Genomic DNA, 15019 nt, shown 5'->3' with positions numbered 1-15019 from the left:
CGTGCGCACGCACGCACGCACGCATGCACACAGTGCCACTTTGAAAACCAAAGCCAGTTTGGGCACTTGGGGGTGTGGTTCACATTTTCAACACACTGACATTTGTATAATAACATGCATACATATGAGCACGTGTGTGTGTGTGCGTGTGTGTGTGTGTGTGTGTGTGTGTGTGTGTGTGAGCACTGTGGGCACGGTATAAGGGTAGGTTCAGTGCTGTAGTCTAGGTCTTTTTCAGACGGTATACCATAATTATTCCCTGCTCGGCATGCACACGTATAGGCTACTGTATGTACGCTCGCGTGTGGTCAATGGATGAAACGATTAGCAGAAGGTATACTTTTTTATTTTGCGTCTCTACACCACAGGGTATAGAGACATAAGGGCGCCGACAAAAAAAACCCGGCCACAACTCCCGGACACTTCTGGTCCGGGAGAATGTTGTCCTGCAGGCCAGCCCAAAGAAGACCATTGAAACTCATCTGTAGTTGGCCCTACTTTAACCCATTTAGGCCTGACGTCGAAATTTAAAAAACATCTTCTAAATCTTCCAGTTTTTTGAAATAAATATTTTCACGATTTTTCAAAAATAGCAGACCTACAAGCTCGTAGCGCCACTCGGTGGCGCGCTATGAGCTTGTAGATCTGTTATTTTTCAATAGCTAAATTATAACGTCCATAATGTTTAAAACACCAAAAGGGGTTAAAACAATTCACTGAAGACTATATTGATTTGAATAATGACCGAAATAATAAGGTCATGAATACGAGCGGCCGGAATTAGTTTTCTTTCGACGGGTGGCTGGCATCTCCCTTAGAGATAGGGTGAGAAATTCAGTCACACGAGAGAGACTCGGAGTAGAGTCGCTGCTTCTTCGCCTGGAAAGGAGCCAGCTTAGGAGGTTCAGGCATCTGGTTAGGATGCCTCCAGAGCGTCTCCCTAGGGAAGTCCTCAAGGATTAGATGGAGGGATTACATCGACTAACTGGCCTTGGAATGCCTCGGGATTCCCCAGGAGGAAGTTACTAATGTTGCTCTGGAGAGGAAAGTCTGGAGCTCTCTGGTGGAGATGTTGCCCCCGCGACCTGACTACGGATAAGTGGTTGAAGATGGATGGATGGATGGTTAGTAAAAAAAAAAAACAGTTAATTTTCCAGAAACAAATAGGCTATAAAACTAAACGCAAATGTCTCTGGGTATCGTAAATCTCAAGGGATGCAACCGTGACTTATATAACATGCGGCCACTTTAACTTTAAATTTCCGATGCTAGCACTTTTGACACACTGATGGAGTATATTATAGTATATTGTGGGTTCTATATTGACATGGCACATATATGACATTAAAAAGGTCTAATCAAACATATGGGACACTTTATTAGAACACACAAAAAAAATCACTACAGCCTCAGTAATCAACCAGTGAAATTAGGGCATTTTGTGATGCCTCTCATAGAGATTGCATTTACAGCTGCAGACAGTACACCGTTCTAACGGACCAGAAGCGCTGGCGCCGTCTCAATTGTGGGCGGGATTTTGTAGTCACCCGTGTGTGTCTACTCTATGTTGACATGTTTTAATATCAAGCTACATTCACACACACGTGGCCTTTGGAAAACACACACGCCACAATGAAAGTGCACTGCCCGCATGAGTCTCTACACACCGGTTGACACAGAAACCGCATCTAGGGACACATTACTTACACGTACGCACACACAATAGTGTGCACAATATTTCCAAAACAATCCAGACCAGGCAGGCAAACACACACACACACAGCTTATGACCTTGCCAAAGCTCAGCCTTGAAAACACACACACACGGACACACACACACACACGCACACACAGGCAGGCACACACGCACGCACGTCACAGGGAAAGCTTCTGTCTGTGCTTGTTTTGCGTCTGCTGCACTTAGAAACTGGCCTGACAGAGAATGTTCCTGAACTGCACAGTCAAATCCTTACTTCTCTTGCCAGGGAATGTGCCCATACACAGTCAAATCCTTACTTCTCCTGACAGGGAATGTGCCCATATACACAGTCAAATCCTTACTTCTCCTGGCAGGGAATGTGCCCATATACACAGTCAAATCCTTACTTCTCCTGACAGGGAATGTGCCCATGCACAGTCAAATCCTTACTTCTCTTGCCAGGGAATGTGCCCATACATACAGTCAAATCCTTACTTCTCCTGGCAGGGAATGTTAGCCTGGTTAATAAACCAGACCGAATCAGCCGTTGGCAAAAAAAAGTTGCCTACCAGCGGATTTCGGTCTGGCGAGGCTCAGTAGCACGCCTCTTTCCTACAATCGAGAACAGGTCGGACCAATCGGGACACGGTATGCAATATGGGCGGGCTTTGGTACAGTGACGTTCAATGCTTGAGACCTTTGACTGACAGTAGCTCTGACCAATTGCGTCAAAGAGAAAATGTTTGAACCCGCCCCCCGGGAAATGAAATCCAAGTGGAGCCAGCCCAGACTGATATACCGCGACAGTGTTGTGTGATATTAGTCTGGCTTATTAGCCAGGCTAAGGGAATGTGCCCATACATACAGTCAAATCCTTACTTCTCCTGACAGGGAATGTGCCCATACATACACAGTCAAATCCTTACTTCTCCTGACAGGGAATGTGCCCATACACACAGTCAAATCCTTACTTCTCCTAACAGGGAATGTGCCCATACACACAGTCAAATCTTTACTTCTCCTGGCAGGGAATGTGCCCATACACAGTCAAATCCTTACTTCTCCTGACAGGGAATGTGCCCATATACACAGTCAAATCCTTACTTCTCCTGGCAGGGAATGTGCCCATATACACAGTCAAATCCTTACTTCTCCTGACGGGGAATGTGCCCATATACACAGTCAAATCCTTACTTCTCCTGACAGGGAATGTGCCCATACACAGTCAAATCCTTACTTCTCCTGACAGGGAATGTGCCCATACACAGTCAAATCCTTACTCCTCCTGACGGGGAATGTGCCCATATACACAGTCAAATCCTTACTTCTCCTGACAGGGAATGTGCCCATATACACAGTCAAATCCTTACTTCTCCTGACAGGGAATGTGCCCAAACACAGTCAAATCCTTACTTCTCCTTGCAGGGAATGTGCCCATACACAGTCAAATCCTTACTCCTCCTGACGGGGAATGTGCCCATATACACAGTCAAATCCTTACTTCTCCTGACAGGGAATGTGCCCATACACAGTCAAATCCTTACTTCTCCTGACAGGGAATGTGCCCATACACAAAGTCAAATCCTTACTTCTCCTGGCAGGGAATGTGCCCATACACAGTCAAATCCTTACTTCTCCTGACAGGGAATGTGCCCATACATACACAGTCAAATCCTTACTTCTCCTGACAGGGAATGTGCCCATACATACACAGTCAAATCCTTACTTCTCCTGACAGGGAATGTGCCCATATACACAGTCAAATCCTTACTCCTCCTGACAGGGAATGTGCCCATACACAGTCAAATCCTTACTTCTCCTGACAGGGAATGTGCCCATACACAGTCAAATCCTTACTTCTCCTGACAGGGAATGTGCCCATACACAGTCAAATCCTTACTTCTCCTGACAGGGAATGTGCCCATACACAGTCAAATCCTTACTCCTCCTGACGGGGAATGTGCCCATACACAGTCAAATCCTTACTTCTCCTGACAGGGTATGTGCCCATACACAGTCAAATCCTTACTTCTCCTGACAGGGAATGTGCCCATACACACAGTCAAATCCTTACTTCTCCTGGCAGGGAATGTGCCCATACACAGTCAAATCCTTACTGCTCAATTAACCCATTCTGCACGGGAACCCCATTTGGTGTTAGCATTATGTTATACTTTAGCTATTGAAAAATAGCAGATCTACAAGCTCGTAGCGCGCTACGAGCTTGTAGGTCTGCTATTTTTGAAAACTCTGTCAGGATTTAGAAGACATTTTTAGAATCTGATCTCAGGTCAAAATGGGCTAACTCAAAAGGACCTTTTACACAGGTCTATTTAGTGCGAGGGTTGAATTAACACCGAGAACTTTTACTGTAGGATTTGAACAGCCACATTTATTGGCTCATATAATCTGCTGTCAGGCTGAAACAAACTATTAAAAAATATCAACTTTTCAGGAAAGAAAGGGGCTTTTAAAACAACACAATACTGCCAAAGTGTTACTTTGTACATTTGCAGATACTTGCATGCCACTGTGTCCTTATATTATCGTCACTTTCCCCGCATACTGAGCCTTGGAGTTGGGGATTTTTGGACATAGTCATGTTCAGGGTTAGGGTTAAAATGAAAACCTGGAGTTGGAGTTGGGTGTATTCACAGACAGTTTGAGGATCCAATGCAGTTAACACTTTAATTGCCCGGAACTATTTAATCCATTACATTCATGCGCCCAGTCGATTTATAAACACGGACACCTTTTCCGGACGGACTGGCCGGAAGTTCATGATGTTGTGTAGCAGCTAACAATAGCCACAGCACTTTAGAATCGATCGACAACAACGGGAGACAAGAATAAATCTATCGAGACTAGCGACTGGACCGCGGAGCGCCGTCTAACACAGGATCTTTTTTCAGAAAAAGACGGGATGATTTAGATCGCGATTTATGAACGTTTTAAGATTTTCGTTTTCATCAGCTAAACAGAGGAGGGAGTTTTTTGATGACGTCTCAGTCTTGCGCGTCACCGAGGAGAGCCCAGCAGGCGCGCCTGGGCTATACAGCCAGGCGATCTGTTCTCGTATCAATAAACTTCGTCTTTAGGACAATACTTCGTCCTGAGCATCGGGCGTTACTAATAGAAAGGACAAAGAACTTCGTCCTGGGCGATTAATCTGTTAAGAGGAATTAGTCAAAGGTTTTCATTGGTTCAATATTTGGGAAAAACCAACACACAGATGTAAGGGTGTTCAATAGCAACCTATGTTTCTATGTCATGGGTTCTCAAACCTTTTCATGTCAAGGACCCCCAGAATGATATGGATTTGGCCGCATATCCCCCCCATCTCAAAATATGTTGTTCCAGTAGGGAGCCCCGGAAGCAAAGATTTGAGTTAAACGTGATCGCTGTGGCCTGGGCCGGCTTAGCACCTTGGCTGGTAAATCCAGCATGACAGTGTGTTTGGGTTTGGGTCTTTGCTGTGTCTTCGCCCCCATCTCTCTCCCCGTTTTGTTTCCTCTCTACCTACTATACTTCTATCAATAAAGACAAAAAAGCTCCAAAAGGCCTGGGCCATGGCTCAGTGGTCCAGGCACCTTGGCTGGTAATCCAGTCTGGCAGTGTGCCGCGGGTTCGACTCCCGATCCCGACGGCCTTTACTGCATGTCTTCCCCCCATCTCTCTCCCCATTTCCTGTCAGCCTACTGTCTGTCCCTCCATAACAAATATAAAAATAAAAGGCAAAAGCCACAAAAATGTTTTTTTTAAAAAGCTCCAAAAATATATAAAGATTTTTTTTGCTGTGAAAGAATATATATATTAAAAAAAGAAATCACAAATTTTCATTTTTTTTTTTAAATAGCAGCTCTACAAGCTCATAGCGTGGTGGAACTACCTTGGAGTCATAGGCAGACTGCTGGATGACCTCGGGGGCCATCCAGAACGGAGTTCCCACAAACGTCTCCCTCTTTATCTGAGTGTCCGTCAGCTGGCCGGCCACGCCGAAGTCCGCCAGCTTCACCTGACCATGTTCCGACAGCAGCACGTTAGCAGCTGCGTGGAAAGGGGGGAGTGAGGGGGGAGTGAGGGAGACAGTGTTATCATCTAAACTCTAAACAATTATGTTTAGCCCATTTTGACCTGAGATCAGATTTTAAAAATGTCTTCTACATCCTGACAGTTTTCTGAAAAAGCTATGTTTCTATGTCAGTCGTTCTTCGATTTTTCAAAAATAGCAGACCTACAAGCTCGAGCTTGTAGATCAGCTTGTAGATCTGCTATTTATCAATAGCTAAAGCATAGCATAATGCTAACACCAAAAGGGGTTCCCGCCCAAAATGAGAGCTTAATTTCAAAGTACTGTACATTGTGCTAACTCCACAAAAAACATTGAAAAGTATGGGCATTTCAGTTTGTATAGTGAATTTGTGGAGTTTGGAGTGAGTATGGAGGTGCAAATCAGTCCACACATGTTTTATATGCCCTCCTAAAATGATTCATACATCATATTTGGGAGGTACTTGGACGAGGAGGGGCGGTGTTGACCCATTGAGTCAACACAGCTCTGTCACAAGTCCTAGCGTCTTTGTTGCAATACGGCCCTTCGTGGGCCTGTGTAGGTTTTATTGATTTTATTGTTATCGCTGAGATTGTTTTTATTGTTCCATTTTCATGTTTTTCTTTAAGTAATAAGTAGATATGCTAAAGGTTGTTGTAAATACAATTTTGGAAAGTGATAATTACCAGTGAATGTTGCATTGGCAAAAGGGTGTTAGGAGTTTAATACGTTTTATACTTCATCCTACTCCTTTTCGGACATTGTTGTAGTTTTTTCTTCTCGTTTCAGTTTTGTATTAATGCATTTGTTTTTAAATAATGTTTGAAATAAAACTAATTCATTCATTCATTCATCATCATTGCCATGTTGGCTTGTGGTTTTGCCAAAATTATTATTTATAATAATTGTATACGCATAAAGACCTAGCCCTAAATGGCCATTACAGGTATGTAACTCGGAGTGTACAAATGGAACCAAATGGACCCATAAGCTCCATTTGGTTCCATTTGTAAACACTCAAAAGTTTTTTATTTTATTTATTCATGAAATGACTGAAAAGAAATCATTCAATTAGTTATTTAATTCATCTTTTCTTTTATTCTTTTTTTATTTGTAGTTATTTATCTTTAAAACAAAGGGACCCATACAAATGTGTGACCACCAATGGGTTCCGACCAGTGTTGTTTTCGTCGACTAAAACTAAGACGAAAAATGTTCGTCGACTACCTTTTTTCACTGACGAAAACTAAATGGAAACTAAATGAAAACTAAGCTATGATGACTAAAACTAAGACTAAATATATTGACAATTTCGTCAACAAATAAAAACTAGACTAAAATGTTAGGGAGGGAATAATGGACAAGAGATCCAGTATAAGTCATTTACACTTGGTTGCATGCTGAAAATAGCAGATCTACAAGCTCACAACGCGTCGCGCTGCGACGCGTTGTGAGGCGTTGTGAGCTTGTAGATCTGCTATTTTCAGCACGTATAAAATCTGTCATTACGACAGCATCAAGGCCCACCAAAATACATTTTAGTCGACTAAATCAACTGTAGATTTAGTCCACTAAAATCTTATGACATTTAGTCGACTAAAACTAGACTAACACAAAAACATTCCAGGTGACTAAAATGTGACAAAAACTAAATTAAAACTATTCAAGAGACTATGACTAAAACTAAAATCAAAATTTGCTGCCAAAAACAACACTGGTTCCGACGCAGTGTGTTTTAGAGCAGAGCGTTCCCGACCATACGTAGTATACCGTTGATGTCTCTGACCCAGTGTCATTCAGGCCTGACGTCGAAATAAAATAAAAAAAAGTTTTCTAAATCATGACAATTTTCGGAAAGATTTGAGGCACATTTTAACGATTTTTCAAAAAATAGCAGACCTACAAGTTCATGAGCTTGTAGATCTGCTATTTTTCAATAGCTAAAGTTTAAAGGAGAATTCCATGCTAGAAGGCTTTTTTACCTTTCTTACCTTTCTTTGTAGTTGTTACGTCCCCACCAAAGAGGTCCAGCTGTTTCTTTGTGCAAAAACTCCTTATTGGCTATTTCCCCTACCACATAAGCCCTCAATGAATTGCATTGAATGGGAATTGAATGGGGCTATGGGGTGTTGTGCTAATTTGCTTATTTCCATCTAAATAAGTAGTAAAGTGTGCCGCTTGGGATATTATTTACATTATGAAGAGAGGATATATACAAAAAAAATGGAAATAAGCGAATTAGCACACCCCATAGCCCCATTCAATTCCCATTCAATTCAATGCAATTCATTGAGGGCTTATGGTAGGGGAAATAGCCAATAAGGAGCTTTTGCACAAAATAACACCTGGACCTCTTTGGTGGGGACGTAACGACTACAAAGAAAGGTAAGAAAGCCTTTTAGTATGGAATTCTCCTTTAACGTAACGCTTAAAACACCAATTCTGGGCGGGTTCCTCCCGCCCAGAATGGGTTAGAGCAGAGCCTTCCCGACCGTAGCGTACCTTTGATGTCTCTGTGGATCTTCTTCTCAGAGTGCAGGTAGTCCAGACCCTTCAGGATCTCCTTCAGCATGGTGGCGATCTGGAGCTCGTCGAACGGACCTGCTCTCAACTGCACACACACACACACACACACGATGTTAAGTCCTAACGTGATTTGTGAAAGGAGCACACAGCGGCGCTGATTCTTAACCCATTTAGGCCCGACGTCAATTTAAAAAAATGTCTTCGAAATTCTGACAGTTTTCTGAAATACATATGTTTCTATATCAGTGGTGCTCAATATTTCATGTCAAGGACCCCAAAAATTATGTGTAATAGGCCGCCGACCTCCCTCTGAAAATATGTTGTTCCAGGGACCTCCCCAGAAGAAAAGATTTGAGTTAAAAATGTTCGCTCTGAAAGAATATGTTCAAAGATTTGTGCCGCATTTTCAAGATTTAAAAAAAATAGCAGATCTACAAGAGTGCCGCGCTACGAGCTTGTAGATCTGCTATTTTTCAATAGCTAAAGTATAACATAATGCTTAAAACACCAACAGGGGTTCCCGCCCAGAATGGGTTAAGCAACATCTTAACTCATGTATTGCCAAGGATAACTTTTGATGATTTTCCCCCCAATGGACTCGACTGTTAAGGACGACGTTGACGATTTTCACTAGTTTATTTTATTGCAGACCAAAAGGTTATTTTGAGAGCAAATTGCCTTTATTGGCGGTATAATAACTGTATATGTTGTTTGCGGAACTCGGCTCCGCCTCGTCACTCGCCGTGCCAATAATCACGGCGAAGCACACCCTCTTGTGTAATTATTGCTTAAATAAACTCACCAAGTCCAACGCCGAACCACCGCCCAAATACTCCATAATGATCCATAGTTTACTGCCCTGAGAGAGAGAGACAGAGACAGAGAGAGGTTTTATTCTGTTTATTCATAAAGTTGCGCACATTTGTCCTAATAATCCAAAATAATCAAAGCCTATATAGCTCCCTTCTTACCAGAAATGGAAATAAAAAAATACGATATTTTAACATTTATTTCCCTGAACGGATATGACGAACACATGACAACTTCTTTTCTCTGGCTTTCGGGAGGTGTAGTTCCAGACTCTATATAGCATTCTGAGATTCTGACATAATTGTGTGGATTACGCAAGACTACCCTCTTACTCAACATTAATAAACAGGATTTCACTCCAGTTGCCAGAAGTGCTGTGCACTGGAGCAATTGTTTACCTCCTCCACTATGACCTCATACACACACACACACACACACACACACACACAGCATTCTGACATGATTCATGGTAAAACATGCACGCACGCACGCACGCACGCACGCACGCACGCACGCACTCACTGATTGCCAGTAAAAACAGGCCCAACAATAATTGGCACACTGTCCAGGTTAAGTGCTCTTGTAGACACTTGACTATCATCAAATAGTGAAAACCAAAAGCCTTTTCCTTATTATAGATTCGAGGCATTAATTAACATGGCTCTCTTATCCACTGCAGCTTACACTAATCTACTGACCAACAGGGGTAAAGTGGTCACGTCGTAAAAAGAGTGCCAAGATAAGAAGAATTTAGCCATTTTATCCAACAATTTAGAAGTGTGGATCAGAGTGAGCATGAACTCTAGTCCAGGGGTTCTCAACCCGTGGGTCGCGACCCCTCGGGGGGTCGCCAAATTATTTTAGGGGGTCCCCAAATTATTAATAGCGCTCATAGCGCTAGATCTGCTATTTTTCAATAGCTAAATTATAACAATGCTTAAAACACCAAAAGGGGTTCCCGCCCAAAATGGTTTAAGGTTATTGTAGCAGTCAATTTATATTGGGGGTCAGGAGGGGGCGGGGCGGGGGTCCCGAGACATTGCCAAAGCATTTCCGGGGGTCCCCGGCCAAAAACGTTGAGAACCCCTGCTCTAGTCAACAAACGGCAAGGTAAATAGTATTATTAGTCACTTAAGTCCAGTGCAAAGAGCACAATGTAGAGAAACTACTAGGATACCAACCAGGTGAACAAATAGGTAAATAAATCAAGTGCACGCTCACACACTTACCTTGAGATAGGAACCATAATACTTGGTGATGTAGGGACTGTCGCACTGGCTGAGGACTGTTATCTCCTGCTGAATGTCTTCGATCTCGTCCTCGGCCTCCTCCAAGTCGATGGTCTTAATGGCTACAACGCTCTGTGTACGATTATCTATTCCTTTGAACACCTAGGAGAGGGGGAGAGATGAGACGGGAAGAGATCTTACCGGTAGGTACTTACCGTTGCGTAATTCACCATTACAATTTAAGCATTTAGCGGACGCTCTTAATCCAGAGCGATTTACAGTAATCACGTCACCTACCTCTCCAAAAGATCCTTTTCCAATTCGATCCAACTTTGTGAATAATTCCTCTGGATCAATATGTGAACTCTGGGGAGGAGAGAGGACACACGAGGAGACAAATTGGCAATTAAAAAACATCACTCAAATACTCATTAACTGATAATGATTTACACTCAGTCATTAAGGTCCATCATTCCTCAACCCACAGTGACACACACACACACACACCCAGTAACACAGCCAGTAACGGATGCATGCATATATTTGACAGCAACATTATACACAAAGACATTAATAAAACGAAGTTTATAAATTGCAATACATAATTGTTTGAAATGTGGCAATGCCACACTTCCATATGACTTTAGGTTTTACAGGCCGTCCCACACACCGCACGCACGCACGCACGCGCGCGCGCGCACGCACGCACGCACGCACGCACGCACGCACACACACACACACACACACACACACACACACACACACACACACACACACACACACACACACACACACACACACACACACACACACACACACACACACACACACACACACACACACACACACACACACACACACACACACACACACACACACACACACACACACACACACACACACACACACACACACACACACACACACACACACACACACACACACACACACACACACACACACACCTTCTTTACTGTCCTCATAATTTCATACAGACCGTTCAACAACAGTCACCCATAATATGGTCCACTGTTAAACTCTGCTATCGATACTTAAGTTGACAACATTTACTGGGATATTTCACATTAAAATGCTTCTAGGGTAATTTTAATGACTTGATTCTTGGAAGACTAGCCGATGGGCAAATAGAAATCTAAATGAATCATCGAAAACAGTGTCCTCATTGACTCACACGGTACAGTGAGACAACTTATAAATCAGTCTTTTAGCACATACACAACCGTTTAAACAACAAAGTACAAACAAATGTAAGTGAAGATTTCTGCACTCATTGACAAATGATCTGTCAAAACCTCGGTAAGCAGTGGTGTTATGACTACATACATACAGTACATGCATGTGGCGTTTGCGTAAACATAATTGATACAATGACCATCAACTATTTCATCCGATAGATCTTCTGGTCACTTCATGTGTCCAGTACTGTATGTGTATACTGTATAGTATTCTATGTATTAAACTTCAGAACTTGTGTCGTGTGATACTATCGGGTTCATGTGTTCTCCGCCTCGCACGCAACTCAACCGAAACATCCCTCGCCACCCTTAGTTAGATGGAGACTCTTAACACAACCGTTGCCGGGATTCCTTCAAAATAGGAGCTCTGGGGAGCCGGAAAGACATGGCCGCTTTTACTCGGAAACCCACAACCCGGAAACAATCCACTAAAAAAAAAAGTTTACTTTACATTGCTAGCTTACATTGCGATCGTTTTAATTTATACGATATATGATCCAAAAAGCGTTCATATTTTGCGGGAGAGACGGATGAGGAGCAGAAATGAAGCGCCAGTATATCGATCCGTTCAACACCACGGAGAGCACCCTGGATTAGGAGAGACGAGTCATTCTTTCCGCCGCGCTAACAGCTAAATCAACGGTAAGCTAACAATTGCCTAGACTCGCCCAGGCGGTGGCGTAACCGTCTGGGCACCCGACTGGTAATCCAGTCGCAGTGTGCCGCGGGTTCGACTCCCGAGCCCGACACGGGCTTTACTGCATGTCTTCCCCCATCTCTCTCCCGTTTCCTGTCAGCCTGTCCCTTCAAAAAAACCAAAAAAGGCGTAAGCCGCAAAAAAATATCTTAAAAAAAAACAAAAACAATTGCCTAGACTCGAGTGTAGCATACGGTAGCCGAAAGGCGAACTGACAAAAAAAAAATCAGAATATTCTTATCTCGCCCCGTATCATTGAGGATGCGCTAGGTAGGACGTGTGAGGACGTCAGATGCACCCCTCGGTTCGAGTCCCTAAGACGTTTCCAGACGTCCTATGTACTACAGAATGTGTTAAAAGGACCACAGGGTTGGTCGACCGAAATCACAACAAGGACTCTGCAAAAAATCGATTCGGGATCGGACCCAAAAACCAGGGATACTCCAGGGAGTCTCTCTCCAGTCTCCAAAGAATGTCACACTGATCTGAAACAACCCTAACAGTGCGTTTTAACAGCGGACGAGCATCGACCCGCTATCGGGCGAAAAGATGAATTCTTTGTAGATTTTCGTGCAACGTTCCTCCGCCCACTTGGCCTGTTATCGGCGGTAGTTGCCAGGTCCCATAGACAAATAATGCACTTCCGGAAAATGTGTCTGTCACCCGCTGTTAAAACGTACTTTGAGGGCTAAATGGCTCCTCGACAAAGATTGGTGCAATCTCTCTGTAGTACATGATGTATTGACATATGAGCCTGAGAAGGATGCACTCATCATGCACGCACACACACACACACACGTTCAGATCCCTGTCATTGAGAGCAGTAATGAGGGAACCGTTTGCTGCATTGCCATCGTTGTCTCAGCAGGCAGCCGTTATGCAAGTCAGCACACACACACACACACACACACACACACACACACACACACACACACACACACACACACACACACACACACACACACACACACACACACACACACACACACACACACACACACACACACACACACACACACACACACACACACACACACACACACACACACACACACACACACACACACACACACAACAGAATCTTTCCCGTTGCTCTCGGACTCGGTAGAGGTAGCGCTGTTCTCAACACCAGCTTTCATGAACACACAACACAGCAATACACTGACCCGCACGCACGCACACATGCAAGCGACAGCAGTGTTTGCAAGTGTCTGTACACACACACCACAGAGTCGCCACACCCTGACAGTAAATACAGTGGTGAGTGTCTAATCATAATGCAGGCCTGGCAGAGAGAGAGAGAGAGAGAGAGAGAGAGAGAGAGAGAGCAGCAGCATGGCAAAGAGACTGGTTGAGCGAACGTGTGTGTGTGCGTGTGCGTGTGCGTGTGTGTGTGTGTGTGTGTGTGTGAGAGAGAGTTACAAAGAGAGCACAGAAGCTACAGAGAAAGACAAGAAGGAGGTTGAGAGGAAAAGTTTAAGAGAGGGAGGATCAGAAGTATGAGGTTTTTTATTTTATCCATGTATGTTTTGACCTTTCGTTACCCTGGGGAGGTTTCGCTGAGAACAAACTCCTCTTTTTCAATGGAACGCCCTGCACGAGCGCGCGCACACACACACACACACACACACACCCCCCCCCCCCCCCCAGTACAACCACAACCAGGAGGAGGAGTTAAGATGATGACACTGACTATCCAATTGATCACTGGAAGAAGTGAAAAAGAAGATAAAACTCCATGCCGAGCGTTCCATACCGATTTAACCGCCGTGCGGGTGAAACGGTAAATCTCTTCTTATTGTTCTATATATTATTATTATTTTGTCTGTTGTAGATGGAAAATAAGTCCACAGAATGTTGTCGCTCTGTGGCTTCCGCCTCGACCAGAACAGCGGTTGACCCCGCCTACTTATGTCACACCACAACGAGGCCAAATATCGCCACCATGTCGTTGTCACACCTGGACCCAATGAGGAAGTCCAGCAGGCCGTGTACACACGGTATGACCGTTATGATGTAATTGTTATTGGTCAACTGTAATGATGTCATTAACATTATGCCATGATAGCGGTTGACCTATTTTATGACTACTCTCCACACACACACACATATACACATATACACACATACAGTTTATATGACAATACCACTAGCGTGATATTGTGTGAAGCATTGTGAAAGGAATACAGTGGCGCTCAGGACACCTGAGGACATCAACCTTCTAGGAAGGCGGAATGTTTGCGTGTGCCATTTTTAAACCCTGAAGCCAAAAATAGCTACTATTTCCAGTGTGTGACACAGACACGCAACTAATCAGACAGGCATAGCTTTAAACCCAGCCCCTAAAACTGAATAACCAAACCTAACCCCAGTGGCTGTGCGCTGCGTCGGGGCCCAGATGCTGTGGGGACCCATGAAGGAAAGGGGAGATCCAATTTTCTCTGCCGAAAACCTGCGTGCGTCCTCGAGTTGCATGTGTGCGTGCCCATGTGGATCTGCTCAGAGCCAAAGCGGCCTCCTCCCTCCTCCTCCTCTCCGCCCGGTCTGGCAGTGAGTTGTGTTATTTAGCACCAACATTAGGACAAATGAAACGGCGAAGGTAGCCAATCTACATGCTGAAACGCGCTCCTCCCCTTGGGGGTCCTCCTCGGACCCCACTTATAGAGAACCAGTGCATTAGTCCGTGAGCCAGGGGGGTTGGTCTGTACCATCTGGCTGAATAAGGCTCATAGTGATTTTTGTGAAGGTATA

At 44.0% G+C, this 15019-nt stretch overlaps 1 protein-coding gene across 3 annotated transcripts in view; it reads right to left on the bottom strand.

Annotated features, from left to right (window-relative positions):
- The window catches only part of stk26 (serine/threonine protein kinase 26), a 53048-nt gene that overhangs the window by 12788 nt on the left and 25241 nt on the right, over window positions 1–15019 (bottom strand). For all 3 annotated transcript variants that reach the window (XR_013788690.1, XM_079491539.1, XM_079491540.1), the window contains exons 2-6: window positions 10613–10681; window positions 10316–10477; window positions 9079–9135; window positions 8253–8361; window positions 5589–5746 (exon numbers count right to left, since the gene is read on the bottom strand). Coding sequence is in view for 2 of the 3 variants with exons in the window: in XM_079491539.1 (XP_079347665.1) it covers window positions 5589–5746; window positions 8253–8361; window positions 9079–9135; window positions 10316–10477; window positions 10613–10681 (555 nt within the window). In the remaining variant the exon portion in view is untranslated. The remainder of the gene's footprint in view (window positions 1–5588; window positions 5747–8252; window positions 8362–9078; window positions 9136–10315; window positions 10478–10612; window positions 10682–15019) is intronic.

Source organism: Electrona antarctica (genome assembly GCF_951216825.1).
Source record: "Electrona antarctica genome assembly, chromosome: 21".
Taxonomy (NCBI): Eukaryota; Metazoa; Chordata; class Actinopteri; order Myctophiformes; family Myctophidae; genus Electrona; species Electrona antarctica.
This window is presented reverse-complemented; position numbering and strand designations above follow the sequence as displayed.